Genomic DNA, 17,278 nt, shown 5'->3' with positions numbered 1-17,278 from the left:
CATATAAGAGGTTGCTCACGATTTATTCGTCTACTCTTTTTCTCAAAATATTTTTTTAATTTTCTAAAGGAAAATTCACCAGAACAGTTTGTTCGAATGGCACGAAGTCTGCCTCCACTGGGAGAAAGCTTCTTAAAATCATCACTGCCTGTGACTAGCAACACTAGCCCACTCTGGTTTTCTACGACAAGTCTTCCTAAAGCTGAATCTAGGAAGGATAGAGACCATGGAAAAGGTGAAGCGTCCTCACATCTTGCTGCTGTTTTCTGAGAATTATGTAATTGAACTCTAATCATTCATGAACAATTTGAACACAAAAGAAAGTTGAAATCAGTTTTTCCTAAAGAGGGTTGGCAGCATAAAGACATGAAAACTGAGGAATGCATACAAGAAATTGCCTCGTGCTGTTCATGTTTGGAAAACATGCCTATAGATTTAGAGGAGTGTTGAGCGAAAGAAACTTGTGGTTCCTCAAACCTGTACAAACAGGGCTTCACAAAAATACTATAAGATTAGTAACTGATTTCTCCATTTTCACACAAAAAAAGAAAAATAATTAAAGAAAAGAATTGATTAGGGACAATCTTCATGATATAGAAAGGCCTACAAGAAATGTTATAGTCTTGTAAAGACTTGGATAACAGTGATACCAATACATTGCTAGACTTCTGCTCAGGTTCGCTAGAGCAGTTCTGGACTCCATCTGGGTTCCTCTGTATGTGTGATTTTCCTCTGTATGTAGTGCTGGAAGTACAGAATGCAGTGCTTCTGTGTAAAAATTAGCTCAGATTTATTGGACAGTCAAATCCAATTTGAAAGTAATTAACTCAGTTGTAATTAAGACAATTATTTGTAAAGCCGCCGGCATGTCCATTAGCATTTCTGGTTCCAGGAAAGCAGTGCAGTGAAATTTGTTTTGCCTTTAGAGTCTTTTTTGGCCTAAACCCTTAGGTTTTATCCCGTATGAAACTGGTCATATACCTGATGAACTTGAGGTGAACCTGAAAATTATATAGGTACATCTTTATGATGCTGCATTTGAGTTAAACTCACATTCTTGACTGCAGCTAATTTAGTCTAATTGGTGCACTATTATCAAAGAAATTATCTAAAAGAATCTTAGTCCCATGTAATATTTATGCCTTGAAAGACTGCAAAAATGGTCAGAGATCTGTTATGAACTGAGGCCAGATTGCTGAGCTACTTCTAATGTTATTATGCTGATGAAAAGGAGGTGGAAGTGTCTCTGCTGTGTATTAGGCTAGGGGAATAAGGAATCTTAGGACTTCAGTCCTGTGTCGGTAAAATAGAGATAATCTCTGTTTTACAAAAGCTGGGTGTTCTGTTTGCTTCATATTGCTATTTTTTTACTTCCTCTATTTGACCATGAAGGAAAGAATCATCAAAAAGATGAACTCAGTGAAGACTCTGCAGAAGATTCAGATAGTGAAAATAATGACAGAAACCTTGGAGATACAACTGACATCCTGAATATGGTAATATATCCCACTAATAATTCTGTGATTCGATCGTTTTTATTCAGGGGAAGAATGAAGCAGCTAAGTCATGTTTCAAGTTCTAGTACTCCTGCCTAGCCCAGAATGTCATAGGTGGCACCAAGAAGTGCTGAACATACTGTTAAATGAGCATGCACGTCATGTTGTCATTACCCAATGATAAAGTTTGTTTTCATTTTCCAAGTAATGTTTTAATATGAGATTGAAATAGTCCAAGTAGTACAGCCCCTCCCTGTGCTTTAGCTTTGGATATCATAAAAGAAAGAAAAAGGATGCTGGATACCACATGGTGATCTCTATTTTTAAATTTCCTCTTGATGATTTCCAAGGAGAGAATAGCAAGAAATGAAGCAGAGAGCTGTCTTTTCCTGTTGCAAGAAGAGCTTTTTTTTTAGTACAGGTGGATCATATTAAAAGGAAGACCAAAAACATGGACATTTTGATTATTTGGTGATCCCCAAGTATGTTCCTATTTATTTCTTTTATCTGAAAAATATGTTCACCTTAACACTTCTACACCTTTCCAAAAGATCTTGTTCTCTGGGCAAATTGTACATGCCTTAATGCAGTGCAGTGAAAAATGTGTTGTATTTTTTCCTTTTTTTAACTTCAGTGGAATGGAAACAAATGAGCAACACTGTGGACTCAGCTCAGAATATGTCATCAGTCATGCTGGAGAGATTGCACGTTTTACAGGAATTATTACTAGTTTGTACTTAACAGTTCTTAGTTATTTAACAATATGTTTGTGCATACCATTTATTTAACAGCTATGAAACTTCATTTTCATTTAGAAGAAAAAAAATGTTTTCAGACACAATAACTTTATGTTCATTAGTTTATTGGGGTGTTATTTAATTGCACACTGTGCTTGATGTTCCTTCTTTTCATTTTTGTAAACAACGTGAGTCAGTTTTAAAATTTTTGTCAGAATGAAACAGTAAATTTGAAAGAAGTCTGTCAAACTTGTCAAAATACAAAGAAAAATTATTGCTGTTCTTGAATCTTAATGAAAATAATCTGTTGCAGAATTGCTGTTTCTGTTTTTCTACACTGAGGCAACATATATTTTATTGACAAGTGTGACAAGAGGGGGTAAAGCCCCATCATATTGATAATACAAATTTTTGAGAGTCAGAAATCAGAACTGTCAATGCTGACTGTATTGAGATAGAATATAATGGTTAAACCATAAGCAGTCAACAACAGCAGAGAACATTATCTTGTCATTTGGAGTGTATGGGAGGGGATGACCGAAACCTCCCTACACTTGTCTACCTCACAGTATTCTGCATTGCCTTGCCTTTTCTTTTTTTTGCTTTATGCAGAAGAGGTGAAGGAATTAGAATCCGCTGAAAATTTCTACTGTATATATGTAATGTTTCTTTGAACATGTTCTTTCAAGGCTGTTGTATCAAACTATATGTTAAGCTGAAGATTGTGATGATAAGGGAGTAAGGTGTTATATTTTTAGCCACAACTTGACAGTGAGTGGAAGGTGGATCTAAAATGTGCTTGCGGGCTCTAAGAGAGGACGTGTAGCTTTCAGTCTCTATAGACAGTTTAGATATTAATAGCTAAGCTAGTTACCATTCTCTGTCTTTATAAGGAGTAAATGAGGGAGTGGAACTGAAATAGGTGAGTTAAGTAATTGTATGGATTTGTCTCAACCTAACTGTGTGGTAGTACTAAAATGTTCATGTAACTTATAATAGCTCTGTTTAGTAGAACTGGGCTTTGATGCTGCTTTCCCTATTAGCTGTGTGTATTTTTTTAATTGAGATCTTATTCTTTGCAGACACATGCAATGAAATTGAATCCCAGTGACCAGTCCTTAAAATTATCACCACTCCAAAAACAAAAGGTACTATAACTAATTTTATATATAGATATATACACTTATACTGACGTTTAAAAGATCTATAAATCTTGTACTATATTGGTTTAAGTTTTAAAAGAAGCAAGTCAAATATTATAGGCCTCCTCTTGCTAATTTTCTGAATACCTACAAGCTATAATTGTAAGAGGCTGACAGAAGTCATAGGGAGCACATAGAACTCCTCATATCCAGCATATTTTGAGATGAGAGTGTATAATACTTTACCAGTTTAAGGAACAAGAGCCTATCATACGTGGTTTGTAACTTATGCTGATAACATACATTTCTAATGGTTGTTGATATTAAAATATTTTAACTGACTTTTGGAACACAATGCAGGGAAAGACTTCATTACCAGAAATTCACCGTGGGGTATATTTGAAGGAGCAATAAGACTAGCTTTAATTGTGAATTTAAAATATATTTGTATTATTAGATCATTCTATTTCATTCCTAAAGTGATACCAGCATTTCAGCATTTTGATATATGTCATTATAATTTTATTTTATATTTTTAAAAAATGATTCTGCAGAATTTGCTATATAACTGTAAAATTTAAAGCAGAAAGAGATTTTCAGACTTATTAGAAAAAACATAACAATCAGTGTATCAGAAGATTTCCCAAGGAGAAAGGTGGAGGAAAGTATAAGAGAACTGTAGTGCTTTCCTTCTGTTCGCATAGCCTCACACATTGCATGGCTCTAGCTTATGGTGCATGATACTGGCTGCATGGTTCTTGTTGCATTCACTGTGAGTGCTTGGATGGTGAAAAAGACATAATAGCACATTTACCATCAATGGCATGTTGCATTCTTCTAATATGTGTGCTTGTAAAATCATTTCATGTGAAACACTCTACTTTTTGTGCTATGTTTCAGTCCTCTCACACAAATTGTTTCTTTTCTTGTTCAGATGATTTTATAACCTTTCTCTTTTGCTGTCATTTGTCTTAATGCTTTCCTTCTTTCTTTTTAATTTTCTGCTTCTCATGTGGAATAGAAGAACAATAAAAATGTGAAACTGAAAAGAGATGGTAAGGGTGGGATGAAAAACAAGGATTCTGATTTCATGAAGGAGGGCTCAAAATTAGACTCTAGCTCTTTACAGAAGCAGTGTTCACTTTCAGAATCATCAAGACAAGATTTAGAAAAAAGCAGTGCCTTTGTAGAGAAACCTATGGCCAAAAAAAATACAATGAAAGGTCAATTGGAGCATGCCCAAAGTGTAAGAACTTTGAAAAGTAGTGTTCAACAAATTACTAGGGACAAATGCAGATCAGTGAAAAGGGAAAAAGAATATAAGGAAAATCCTGAATTTGTCAGAGAGGAAGTAACTTGTAATATTCCCATTGAAAAACAAATTCTGACTGAAAAAACAAATTCTTCCAATAAAAAGTCAAAACCTGTTGCATCTAAACAATCCCTTAAAATAGAGGTACTTCCTTCTGCATCCAGGGATCTGCCTCAGACCAATTCATTAACTGTACAAAAATACAATCCTGTTAAAAAGCAAGTAAGTCTAGAAGCAGAAAGTAAAGAAAAAATAAAGGAAGTTGAAAAATCTGATAAATGTGAAAGAATATGCACCAAAGAAGAAGAAAACAATAATGAGCAGAGAAAGTTTAAAAAAAAGGATCAAATTTTGAAACAAATAGCTGTAACTATGTCATCATCTTCAACTGAGGAAAGTAGTAATGAGCCTGCAAAATACATACTTAAGAGTAGGGAGAAAGAAGAGGATGACTCTGAAGACAGAGCGATCCAGAAGGCAATGAAAACAGTAGAAACTGTGAAAGATTTAGACTTGGAAAAAGAAGACAGTGAGATTGAGGAGATGCAAGCTACAAACAATGAGAAAGAATGTGTGGAAGAGACTGATATAAGAAGCCTGAATGAGGAAGAAACAAACTCTGATGCTAAATCTGATGAAGAAAGGCAGTTAGAAATTAGGAATGAGGAGGAATCTAATCAAGAGCAGGAGAGTGAAGGCAGTGAAAAGAGCGAAAGTGAAAAAGAAAAAACAGATGAAAGAGTTGACAGCGCAGGTGAACAAGGGGACGAAGAAGAGAGTGAAATTCAAAAAGATAGAGATGGAGTTTCAGTAGAAAGAGATGAAGACGAAGAGGAAAAAGATAATAAGGAAGAAAATGAAGGTGAGGAATCGGAAGCTGAAAGAGACAGTGAGAATGAGGATGCAGAGAAGATTGAAGAGCTTAATCAGGAAGATGGCAAAGAACAAGGAGATGAGGAAGGCAGGTTGATGGAAGAAGAAATGCTGAGTGAGGGAGATGAGAGTGTGGAGGAGGGGGAGTATGCAAAAGAGGAATACATTGAAGAAGAAAACAAGGAACAGGTTAAAAGTGAGGGAAGAGGTGAGAGTGAGGAAGAAGGTGAAGATAGAGAGGACAAAGAAAAAGAGGTAGATGCAGAAGAGGGAGAACATGAAAATGAAAACAAAGAGAGGGAGAATGAAAAAGACAAAGAGGATGAAGAGGAGGAGTTAGAACAATCATTGGCAGGGAGGGATGAAGAAGAGGAAGGAGATGAACAGGAAAATGATGAAAACAAAGAGAGGGAGAATGAAAAAGATGAGGGTGGAGAGGAGGAGTTAGAACAGTCATTGGCAGGGAGGAGTGAAGATGAGATATCTGAAGAAGAACAGGAAGAGAATGCAAATAGGAGAACTAAGAAGGTAGAAGTGGACAGAGTGGAAGAAGAAGGAGAAGGAGAAGGAGAAGGAGAAGGAGAAGGAGAAGGAGAAGAGGGGAAGGATGAAGCTGAAGAGAAAAGAGAAGATGAGGAGGAAGAGGAGGAAGGAGCAGCGGCAGAAGCAGAAGGGGAGGAGGGGGAAGAAGACGAAAATGTGGAAGAAGGAGAAAATGAAGAAGAGGAAGGGGAAGAAGAAGGAGAAGATGAAGAGATAGAGGGGGTGGGAGAAGAGGAGGAACAAGAAGAGGGAGAACAGAGAGTTGAAGAAGAAGGAGAAGGAGCAGAGGAAGGAGAGGGAGAAGAGGGAGTGGAAGCAGAAGAGGAGGAGGAAAAAGAAGAGGGAGAGGAAGAAGAGGAAGAAGAAGAAGAAGAAGAAGAGGAAGAAGAAGAAGAAGAAGAAGAAGAAGAAGAAGAAGAAGAAGAGGAGGAGAAGGAGGAGGAGGTGGAGGAGGAAGAAGAAGAAGAAGAAGAAGAAGAAGAAGAAGAAGAAGAAGAAGAAGAAGAAGAAGAAGAAGAAGGAGGGGAGGAAGAAAAGGGAGAGGGAGAGGGGGAGGAGGAGGGGGAAGGAGAGGGAGAGAAGGAAGAAGGGGAAGAAGGACCACAGGGTGAAGGAGAAGAGGAGAAAATGGATGTGGGAGAGGAGGACAAAGAGGATAAGAGAGAGGAAGAAGAAGTAGAGGAAGAGGAAAAAGCAAAAGGTAAAAGAAAAGATGATAGTAATAAGCTTCCACAAACGAAAAGCAAAACCAGGAAGCCAGAGAAGACAGAAAGTACTGCTTTACCAAACAGCTCTAAACAGAAAATTAAGTCCAAGCAGCATGTAGCAAGTCGTTCACATAATTCAGAACAATTTTGGAACAATGTGCTACCTCATTATTTAACACTAAAGTAGCATAGACTACTGGAGATGCATTTTATACCTATTCAGGAAACTTTGGGATTATGGCAGGTTGATTTTTATTACTTAAAATATGTTTTAAATGTAGTCAAAATATATTATTATGGAATACTTTTAAAGTGCCAATTTCTTGAAAAGCACTGAAGAAAGTGTTTAGATTTGGGAAGCTTTTATGAGAGAAACCACGTATATTGTTGATAGAATTATTTACACAATCATCTTTATCATACGTGACACAAAAACATATCTGCTGAGGAGGGAAAATGTGTTTGCCTCAATTAAATTCTAATGTCATACTGACAATATGAATTATACATTGTAACAGTGTAATTTTCTTTGCCTTTTAATCAGATTTTTTAAGGTAATGCATCAGGTTTAGTTGCAGGAGAGCTTGCTCATTTATGTGCCTTGTATGAAAGGAGTGTCAGTAAATTATCAAAGATACATATTTTTAAATTTTGGTATGATTCCCTCTAATTTCCTTCCGTTCATATAATGGTAAAATTTTGAGTACACAGCATAAATTAAGGAAAGGACAAGTTGCCAAATTTACATCATGTGGTAAGTGGCAGACAAATGGAAATACAGGCCTGGGTAAATGGTGGCCTGGGCTTTTTTGAAGGCCTTAATGTTGACTTCTTATTTTTGGTGTCAGCACACAATCATATGTAAAAAGGCAAATACAAGTCTCAGAATCTGATGTAGTTTACATTAGAGTCAGAATGCATCTGTTTAGCAAGGTTTTTTATTATCCCATTTGGTGATTAGACATAATCAAGAATTTGAAAATACACACCTGTAAAACATTATTTACTTGTGTATACTGTGCAACAAACAGAAGATTCAATATCTGCCTACAAAAGACTAAATTACAGTAGTCATCTAACTCTAAGGCTCTCAAACATGGGAGTACACTTTGTTGCAATGTGAATTGTATATATGTTTTCAAGATCAGAGCCTAAGCTTCTCCTCATTGGAGAGATGTGTATTTTTCCCTCCTAAAAATCACATCTATTGTCTCCAGAAGTTGATGATGTAATAAACAAAGAAGACAGATGGAATAGTAGAGAAAATGGTATCAAAGTCTGAATTCTTTTTTGGAAAAGCAAAGTATATTAATACTTCTAGAGCTTCCTTAAAATTCACATACAAATCATGCAAATTATTTTTGTGACTTTGTAAGATACTGCATTACTGTTTCAACTATTAGTGGTCAGACTGTCAAAAGAATGGATAGGAACTCATCATATTGCTTTATTACTTAAAACACTGTGGGTGGTCTGTGAAGTTTCTTTAAACAGATCTCAGTATTGATATTCTCTAGCTAAAAAGTTATTTACACCCTGTTTGAAAATGAGGACAGCAGAAGAAGGGATAAAAAATAATAGATGTCATTCAATAAACACGCTAATGGAATAAATACTTATGTTGAGATTATGAAACATTTTTAACGTTGTTTTGTAAGATACTAGCATTAAACTATCTTTACCACAATGTCTCCAGAATTTATTTTCTTAAAAAGCTGTGGTAGATTAGTAGTTTCCCAGTAGATTCTAGTCCAGTTTGATCCTTCTTACCTCAGTTACCCCTTCGTATGCCACATTTGAAGGTAAGGTCACTTTCAGTCACAGACCGTATGCCCTAACTATAGCAAAAAGTTAATTCAGTGACTGTATTTAGTCCCTGTGAAATTTGTTTCAAGTTTTGGGATTTTCTGGAATATGTTGTCTTGACATCAGCATGCATAATCCTTCAGAAGAGGGTAAGTATCTTCATATTCTGATAGAGCAGAATATTTTAACAGTTAAATGCACTTCCAAGAAAACAGCTCTCTCTGGCAATTGAGTTCTCAGTTATTTAGCAGAAGTGCTACATTATCACTGAACTGCTGTGAAAATATTTACTTTTGAAACTAAGTGGAGTTAAGCTGTGTTACTTTATCATAGGAAAGATTAGGATGTTACTGTGATTAAACTTGGAGTAATATTGAGAAGTGTTTTTCTAGGGCTAAAACTGTGTTTCTTGGATATGATTTATACTTATTTGTGATTCTAAAATTCCACCTTAGAAGAGAACTGTGCTGTGAAAAAAATCTGCTCTTTCTTATGAAAAATATTTGGGGGGGGGAGCAGTGGGAATTAAGAGCAATTTGAAGTAAATTATTTCCAATTCCACATAGGAATGGATCTTCATATACTATTTGGCTGCAGCTTTTAATCTAAATCTTTAGGCAAACGGGGACCATTTGTTGTTCCTCTCTTAACGTGCGCTGACAGCATAAGGCTTCCCAGGAGAGTAAAGGAAGCCAAGTTGTGGGCATCTCCTCCTCTTTATTTTGTCTGGATAAAAAAATCATTGAATTGAGAACTGATTTTATATTGTGTTGTGGATCATTCCTGTGGTAGGGGAAAAACAGAGCATTACTGCAGCGCTTCTAAGGGTTTTCTGCAGAATCATTACATGAATCGTACATAGTGCCAATGTTTCTGGGCTTTGGGGGGGACTTTGGAAATCCATTAGCATAATGAGTGGAATATTATTTAGTTTGACTCATACTGGTTTATGAAGTTTGGTGCTTGTGGTTTTGTGGAAATTCAGTATGTTCTTGGTATTTATTATGGGATACAAAAGGATTGATGTGCATTGCTTAAGCAACATGGCAGAAGTGCCCTTGAACTAGTTTTCAGTAGAGAAAAAAACATCTGTCGTAGAGACACAAAACAACAGACAACTTCTCAGAACAAAGGTCTGTCTAGTTCAATATCTTTTTTCTGCCAGTGGCAAGTGATGAATGCCTGGCAAAAAAACCCCCAACATTATACAAAAACAGAGGAAACGTGTAGTGTTACTTCTTCTGTGTAATCATCCAGTAGGTCAAATATATTCCGTATATTCAATAATCTGTGGTTCTGAAGATGTTTATTGTATTTAATAGCCATTTTTCTTCCGTGAATTTCTTTTAATCAGTTTTTAACCCATTTAGCATCCAGTAGATGTTTTGTCAAACAATTCCTAGATTACTTTACAGATTGTTTGAAGAAGTAGCACTTTTTTTTGTCTTGAATCTGTGGTACCTTCATTTGATGTCTCTATATTCTTGTATTAGAAGAAAGAGCATTTATTCCTTCTTCATCACTTAGTCCCTCATGATTGTCATATGGAAAAACTATTAAGCTATGTGGTTTAATTCAAATGAAGATTGAAGTGGTTTACTGATTTATTAATAAAAGTTAACCAGCAATCAACCAACTACACATCCAAGAGCAAGTGTGGCAATACAGCAGGTAACAGCAACATTAGACATCCTTTAAATGTTAATAAGCACTTGCAAATTTCTAAGCACCCTTCTGCAGCTAATCTCAGAAGTTTTAATGCACACTCTCACATACAATGTGACAGAAAACACATTGAATATGCTGCCTTTTATAGCAGGCATGATTTACAAGCACGTATCCAGTTTGGGGGGGACAGGCTGCAAGTCTTTCCTTGCTTCACAGCTCCTGTCAGAGATGACTGTGCTTTAGATTACTTCTGAACATGCTGTAGCACAACTCTTCTTTTATGCCTGCAGAATTTCGGCAGGTAATTTTTTCTATTATAGCTGAAAATATCAAACTTATTTATTAAGATACTTCTCTTTGCATACTTGATGCTGAATAACAAAACTGCAAACTACAGAAAACATCTGGGTTTCCTTCACTATTTTTTATCCCAGTGTCTTGTCTGGATAGATACATGCTTATTCTTTAGGATGGGGCCTTTAGGAATCATGCAGAAAAGGGCATTTAGTTTTTGTTTCCATTGATTTTAGGTGTTTTTCCCTAGTTTTTCTTAACTGTAGCCATCTTTTAAGATTGATTCTAGCTTTCTTTCTTCAAAGATGACACTACCTTCTAGAACTTACTGATCAGAATAGCAGTCTTTCATTTTTATTAATTTAACTTCTGGTGTAAATCTAGTCATTTAACAAAGTGCCATTAAATACTCTAGAACAAACGAGAGTGATTGAAGGCAGAGCATCTATTTTAATGCAAACTGACTTTTTTCTTAGTCCATATAGGCTAGATAGATGAACTGTGAACTCACCTGAACTTGTGTGTATTGTCTTTAATTTCATAATGAGTATTATGGGATCTTCAGACAAAAGAATGTTGTCAGATCTGTAGAAAGGGAAAAGAAGTGAAATGTAAGTGTAAAGGGAAAACTCTCAGCTAATTTCTAAATGTGCAATTCAAATAAATGACAATGTTTAATACTGTAGTATATTGTGACCAACTGAGCAAATATTTGCTTGCACAAATGGCAAGCCTATAATTTTGTGCTCAGTTAAAATCTAAGCGTGTTTGTGATCTGAAGTCTGAGTTGTAATATTTTTATGCACTTTTTCATATACTTTAATGGAGAGAGAAGATACTTGCTTTTGCATATTGAAAGGATTTTGAAGAGATAGCTTTGGCGTCAGAAAATTGTACTGCTGAGAGCTACAGAGGCTTTATTTTTCTGTTGCAAAGAGAAAAAGCAAGTACACTTAAGCTCTGTCTTTTTTAAGGATTTGTGATAGTGCCTATTGCTTCTTTGGCAACCTTATGCCATAATAATTTAAACAAATATTAATACCATTATATCAAAAATCCACCTAGTTATGAAAATATTTATTATCAGAGCCCTGAAATGTCAAGTGTAAAGATATTTACCATTTAGGCTTTCATAAATATCCCGGCATTGAAAAATCAGACATGACTCTGCTCTTTCTGAGGTGGGCTGCAGGGTAATCTGCTAGGATGTCCCAGAATCAACATCATGGGTTTAGTGCTTTGCATTTGTGGTGTGTGTGAAAGGTAAAGTATTTGTGGTTTCATATTAAGAACATGAAAGCATGCTAAACAAAAGTAGCTCTAAGCAGAATTTTATAGTACACAAAGCCTTCATCTGCAACTATACCTGTGAGGATATAGATAATGGTACTTTTGAAGAGTAATGTTTCCAAGTCCCTGCGTACCAGTGATAATACCAGAGACTGTACTGCACTGTTCAACTGCAAACTCAACAACAGTCACCAATCTAATATGAGTTTGGCATTGTAAGCCACCCTCGCAGAGACTGGTTTTCTCACAGCAAGGTTAAAATACTTTCATTCTATCCAGCATCTAGCCAGGCACAAAACAACTCTCAGAAGCACAGCAGCAAAACTGCTGCAAAATTTAATCAACTTTGCCAAGAACTTCATTGTCATCTCTGACGAGAAACAGAACAAAGCAAACCTGAAGAAGACCTGTATCAAAAGTGCAGAAAGAAGTTAAGCTGTGGTTTGAAGCCTGCCTTCCAGGAGCTGTGATGGAACTTTCACAAATGGAGAACAATTGCATGGGAAAGCTGATGGGACTTGTATTACTAAGTTGGGTGTGCCTTGAAAAATCTACCAGTACAAAATGAGAATGGGTTTAAAGATTATTGATGGTTGTACAAAAAAAATCCCACTTTTACGTTTCAGTATTTTGAAACTGGGGATCTCCCCTTGCAGGCTGTGGAGACTTTGGCAGTGACTCATGGTGCCTCCTTTTAAGGAATATGCGGAGAACAGAGAATCTTGAAGAATCATCCTGCCTTCTGTGCTGTTATTGGTGAAAATTTGCCTTTGTGCTTATTACTATCTATGCACTGAATAATAATCAAGATAATTGAGGTAGGATTTCAATGAAAAGCACAGGATTTTGGAGACACGCCGTACTCTAAGCTATGTAGCACAATAAAAGCAGAAAGTAGGGACTGCCCTCATTCACTTGTGAATACGTGAGAGCTGTGTGACAAACTCCAGACGCTAAAACTTTTTCTATAGGAATTGGGAAAAAATGCACAAATAGCATCCAAGTGTGGGCTAATATTCCCAAGCTAGTTTTTCTCTGCATCTGCCAGCACCAAGAATTTATTTAGTATACGGCATAATATTTTCCAGAGATGCACTGAATTTTTAAGATAACATCAACATATTCTGATTTGGAGTTGCTCATTATATTTCATGTGTTTTGCTTAATTACCCAGGAGTTATTTTGGTATGCTATTTCTAAATGAATGAATATTAAAAAGTATTTATGTTACTATGTAAAATAGCTTATAAGACATTATACTTTATGCAGATAGCCTTCTTCACAAAACACCTTAAAAATCCCTTTTAGCTCTATAGAGGTTTTTTTTCCTTTTCACCTTGGAAACTGATGTTATTTATTTGTTCTCCAAGAGAGAAGTTAGCAGTTTTGTCTATGGAAGCTGTAGTACATGAAGCTATTCAGATGTTGATTTATCTTGGGGAATAAATAAATGAATAAGTAAGTTCTGAATTGCTGGAGAAAGAGAATCCTTTAGATAACTCTATTTAGATTGTTTTTGTAGTGAATAGTCAAAATCTCTTTTTTTTTAATGTAGTTTTTATAGTTCTCTGTATTTCTCCAAGTACACCTACAGCAGCAAACTGGCAAGCCACAGAATAGTTACACCAAAGCCAACTGAATTAATCTTCAAAAGTCAAAAATCAAAATAAAATATCCTTAAGCAAGAAAGGACTGTTTATTACTGTGTAATAAAAGCCAGTATACTGTCTCCGAATGACACCTAAAGTTTTGATTAACACATGTGATCAGATTGATTGTCTTAATGCACATGCACTGCCAGCTTGTGACAAAAGTGTACACAGCTAAACTTGCAGATCTTTGGATTTAGCTCTTAGTAAATACAATATATTGTGTAGTAAATTCCTGGCAGAAAAATGCCAGGAGCATTGGGAGCATAACAATGAAAAAGGCATCTGCTCAGTAAGTTTTATTATTTTTATTATTTACAGCTGTGTATTCCCTATTGTATTCCATTTTTCTCAGAGTGACACCATGCTGTTGGAGGATGCAACTGTAGTATCACAAGTAATACTGTGGTAATTAATCATCACATATTCAGGGTAAACAGTGTATCACCATGTGGCCATCTACTACTTTGAAACATTTTCTTCCATCATATTTACAAGAAGATATAAGTTATCTTTAGAGTTTGATTTTTGCTTGACATGTAGCAATGGAAACTCATGTATGATGTGTTTGGCACAACAAGTACAAACAGGAACACCAGAAGTTCTGCTTTTAAATCTTTTGTTCAAGTACTGTCATTTAAGTACTTATGTCTTTGCATTTTCTCAAGTATCAAACTGGACAGCTCTTTCTTTAGTAATCATTGAAGTGAAAGATACTTCTCTAAGTTTTAGAGTAGCTGAGGTAATAACTTTTCTATATTAATTGCTACAAAATGAAAGCCCAGTTCAAATTCCTGATGACAAATGGCTAACATTATGTGGGTTTTAAGATGTTAAGCTTTAACTGTCACTGTTATGTAAGAAACTACATGGTATGTATCTTAGATTTACTGAGTTTTGTCAAGCAGTATTTCTAGTCACTTCACATCAGATAACATGACATCATGGCAAGATCAGTATCAACAAACTGATACATGCCTACCGATCCATATATTTCCAGCGCACAAAGGGTAAATAGAGCTGTTTCCATTTTTCCCCCACCTCTCATCTATATGTAAAATCATGGTTAATTTTGTTACTTTAAATGCTATTGTAGTAAAATGTTAACACAGTGCATTTTCCCAGCATGGAAAATTCAGGAGTGACATTGATGTGCAGTAGTAATTTGGAAAGCAGAATGATAGCTAGTGGACGATACAATTCCTCTACATGTAAGTTGTCTTTACTGGTGCTGTACAAAGGGAGCATTGATTCAACCCCATATGGTCGCATTATGTACCATGACCCATTGACCAACCTCCTTAGACCTGATACCCATCTATTAGGAGTCTTCTACCACAGTGAAAATCCTACTGGGTATGTATTCCATTCGGTTGTATTATAGGCACGTTAGAGAGCCATGGAATGCTTTTGGGCATCTAAAGGTGATGTGCTGGACAGGTAATGGGAGAAATATGTTCCTTAAATGATTAAAAATACTGCTAAGCACTCACTATTTTATGGCTGCGTAGCAGAACAATGCCAAGGAAGAAGGCTGTATCTAACTCCGTCATTCTCAGCTCTCTTTAATAAATCTTCTCTGTGAATTTCTAACAGTTTCCAGTGCAACTAGAAACAGAAATACCTTTTCTGTAAAGCAAAGCTTCCCAGAACTCTCCATTTCCATATGGTACATATAGTATTAATAGTTACTGATTTCTCTTCAACACAGAGTTTTCACCAGATTTTTAAAAGATCTATAACTATATTTGTTTCATCAGTGGTTTTGAGATTTTCTTCTCTAGAAGTGTGAGATGATGGTGGCAAACCTAAAATATTTGGACTTCTTGAGGAGGCTTGGAAAGGTAACATAAGCTTTCCCTTCTGAAATGCTAATTATGAACAGCCTGGGTGCCAGAGATGAGTTTCCATAAAGTATGCAGGAGGCATATGCAATGAAACAGTTGTGGCAATACAGAGAAACACAGTTCCCAGTTGTCATTTAAGCAAGGTCTGCTATGAGACATGTCTGCAATCTTCAATGAGACTGTCTTTCAGACAGAGCATGACACCAGGTGAGACAAAAGTATGAAAGAGAGTGAATTTTTTCCCCTCTCTTCTCTAGATGCAAGACCACATTTTTATAGAGCATTCAAGGAAGAAATGTCTTTATTCTGTATTAATTTCCCTGAAGAAAAGCCAGCTGCAGCCATTTTAGCAGAATATAGTTATACCCTCTGAGGCAATTTTTTTTCCAAAACAATGAGTAAGGTCATTTTTCCCCCGAAGCTTGATACAGCAGATTTATCTTTAAGAATGTTCCTGTTATGAAGGTCTAGGTTCAATGTAAATGCATGCAAAAATTAAAGCAAGCAGAACAGTTATACCAAATCTGTTAAGTCTGCAAGGTCATGTTTCCTAGACTTCTGTTTTACAATACAGATTTATTGTACTAGCGGTACAAAATATTTAAGGTTGTTTCATCGTACCAACTACATTTTTGTCCTTGAAGAAACTGAAACTCCAGGCTTAAATGAAAAACATTTCAAATATTTTACTTGTATGTTCTTTACTACCATTGACTTTCTCTGTGTGACCTTGGCCAAGTGAGTATCTCTGCTTCTTAACTTTAGAAGTGAAACTAATGAAGTTGTTCCTGAAGTATTATCTTTTTATGAACTGGGAATTTAAAGTGGAATAAGAAGAAAACTCCGAAAGCATAATGAAAGAGAATAATGCAGACTTTATATATATATATGTATGTATATATATAAAATACATGTTTATATATATATTTGATTTAACTAGTAGCCTCAAATTCTTCAGAGATTATTTTTAACAGCCAGATGATTCATCTTTTAAAGTGAAAAGCCTATCTGTAATAGGATATTTTCATCTCTTCTTCACTACTATTAGTAAAAACTCTCCAAAACGTCTCTAAATTTGCAAGTGAAAGTGACAGTAAAAAAAATATGCTATCAGGGTTATCGTTCAAAATGATAAATCAAGTTGAATAGATAAGGTGACAGCCAGAGACACCCGTGCCAAGCTGCAAGTGTAGTTGGTCTAAGTGTGGTCAGTCTAGGAAGCTGTTCAGTTTAATAACAGTAGGTGTCGTCTTTGGGGTGAAGTAAGCGTTTCTCTCAGCTCCATCAATTGCTTTCATGAGGAGCATGGCTCCGTTGCATAAACAAATTCATCTAGTGTCATTTAGGTGTTGTGGGGTATCCTCCAGTGCTGTATGTTGGGGTCCAGAATGACAGAGATTTCCTTAAGCACTGTGTAAGGATGTCTAAGATTCCTAGGATGTCTGAGCAGGGCTTATCAAAGGAATTCCACCAAAGATCTCTATTAACTACAATGACAGCTTAATTTCTGTTTCCCTTGTGGACTCCTGCACTTAGATACCTCTGTTTGGTCTAATAGAAAATGTGGTCTTTATGATAGAGTCCAAACTTCATAGAATCATGGAATGCCAGTTTAGAAGGGACCTCAAGGGTCCAACTGTTTTAGGTGATATATAGTTTAAATGAGATGGCCCAGCACCCTGTCGAGCTGAGCCTTAGAAGTGTCCAGCATAGAGGAATCTGCCGCATCCCAGGGGAGTAAATTCACTGTGAGCAGAACCTGCGGAGTAGTCCAGGAGAAGTCCAGCCATTATGCATCGGAAAAAGAGCACTCATTTTTGTAGCCATAGGCAGTGTATGTAAGACTTACAAATTGTATAAGGCTGCTGTAGGATCTTCGTATACACTTTACAAAATATTCTAACTATGTTGATA

General features: G+C 36.0%; 1 protein-coding gene across 3 annotated transcripts in view; it reads left to right on the top strand.

Annotated features, from left to right (window-relative positions):
• RPGR (retinitis pigmentosa GTPase regulator) overlaps nucleotides 1-9,142 on the top strand; it is a 46,883-nt gene extending 37,741 nt beyond the window's left edge. For 2 of the 3 annotated variants that reach the window (XM_054081622.1, XM_054081613.1), the window contains 4 exons: nucleotides 70-235; nucleotides 1,393-1,496; nucleotides 3,316-3,381; nucleotides 4,397-9,135. In XM_054081622.1, the coding sequence (XP_053937597.1) occupies nucleotides 70-235; nucleotides 1,393-1,496; nucleotides 3,316-3,381; nucleotides 4,397-6,997 (2,937 nt within the window). In that variant the 3' untranslated portion in view covers nucleotides 6,998-9,135. Of the gene's footprint in view, nucleotides 1-69; nucleotides 236-1,392; nucleotides 1,497-3,315; nucleotides 3,382-4,396 lie in introns of all 3 variants that reach the window. The other variant, XM_054081633.1, reaches the window with a different exon arrangement.
• The last annotated feature ends 8,136 nt before the right edge of the window (nucleotides 9,143-17,278 follow it).

The sequence above is a fragment of the Cuculus canorus genome, chromosome 1, assembly GCF_017976375.1.
Source record: "Cuculus canorus isolate bCucCan1 chromosome 1, bCucCan1.pri, whole genome shotgun sequence".
In the NCBI taxonomy this organism is placed as follows: domain Eukaryota; kingdom Metazoa; phylum Chordata; class Aves; order Cuculiformes; family Cuculidae; genus Cuculus; species Cuculus canorus.
This window is presented reverse-complemented; position numbering and strand designations above follow the sequence as displayed.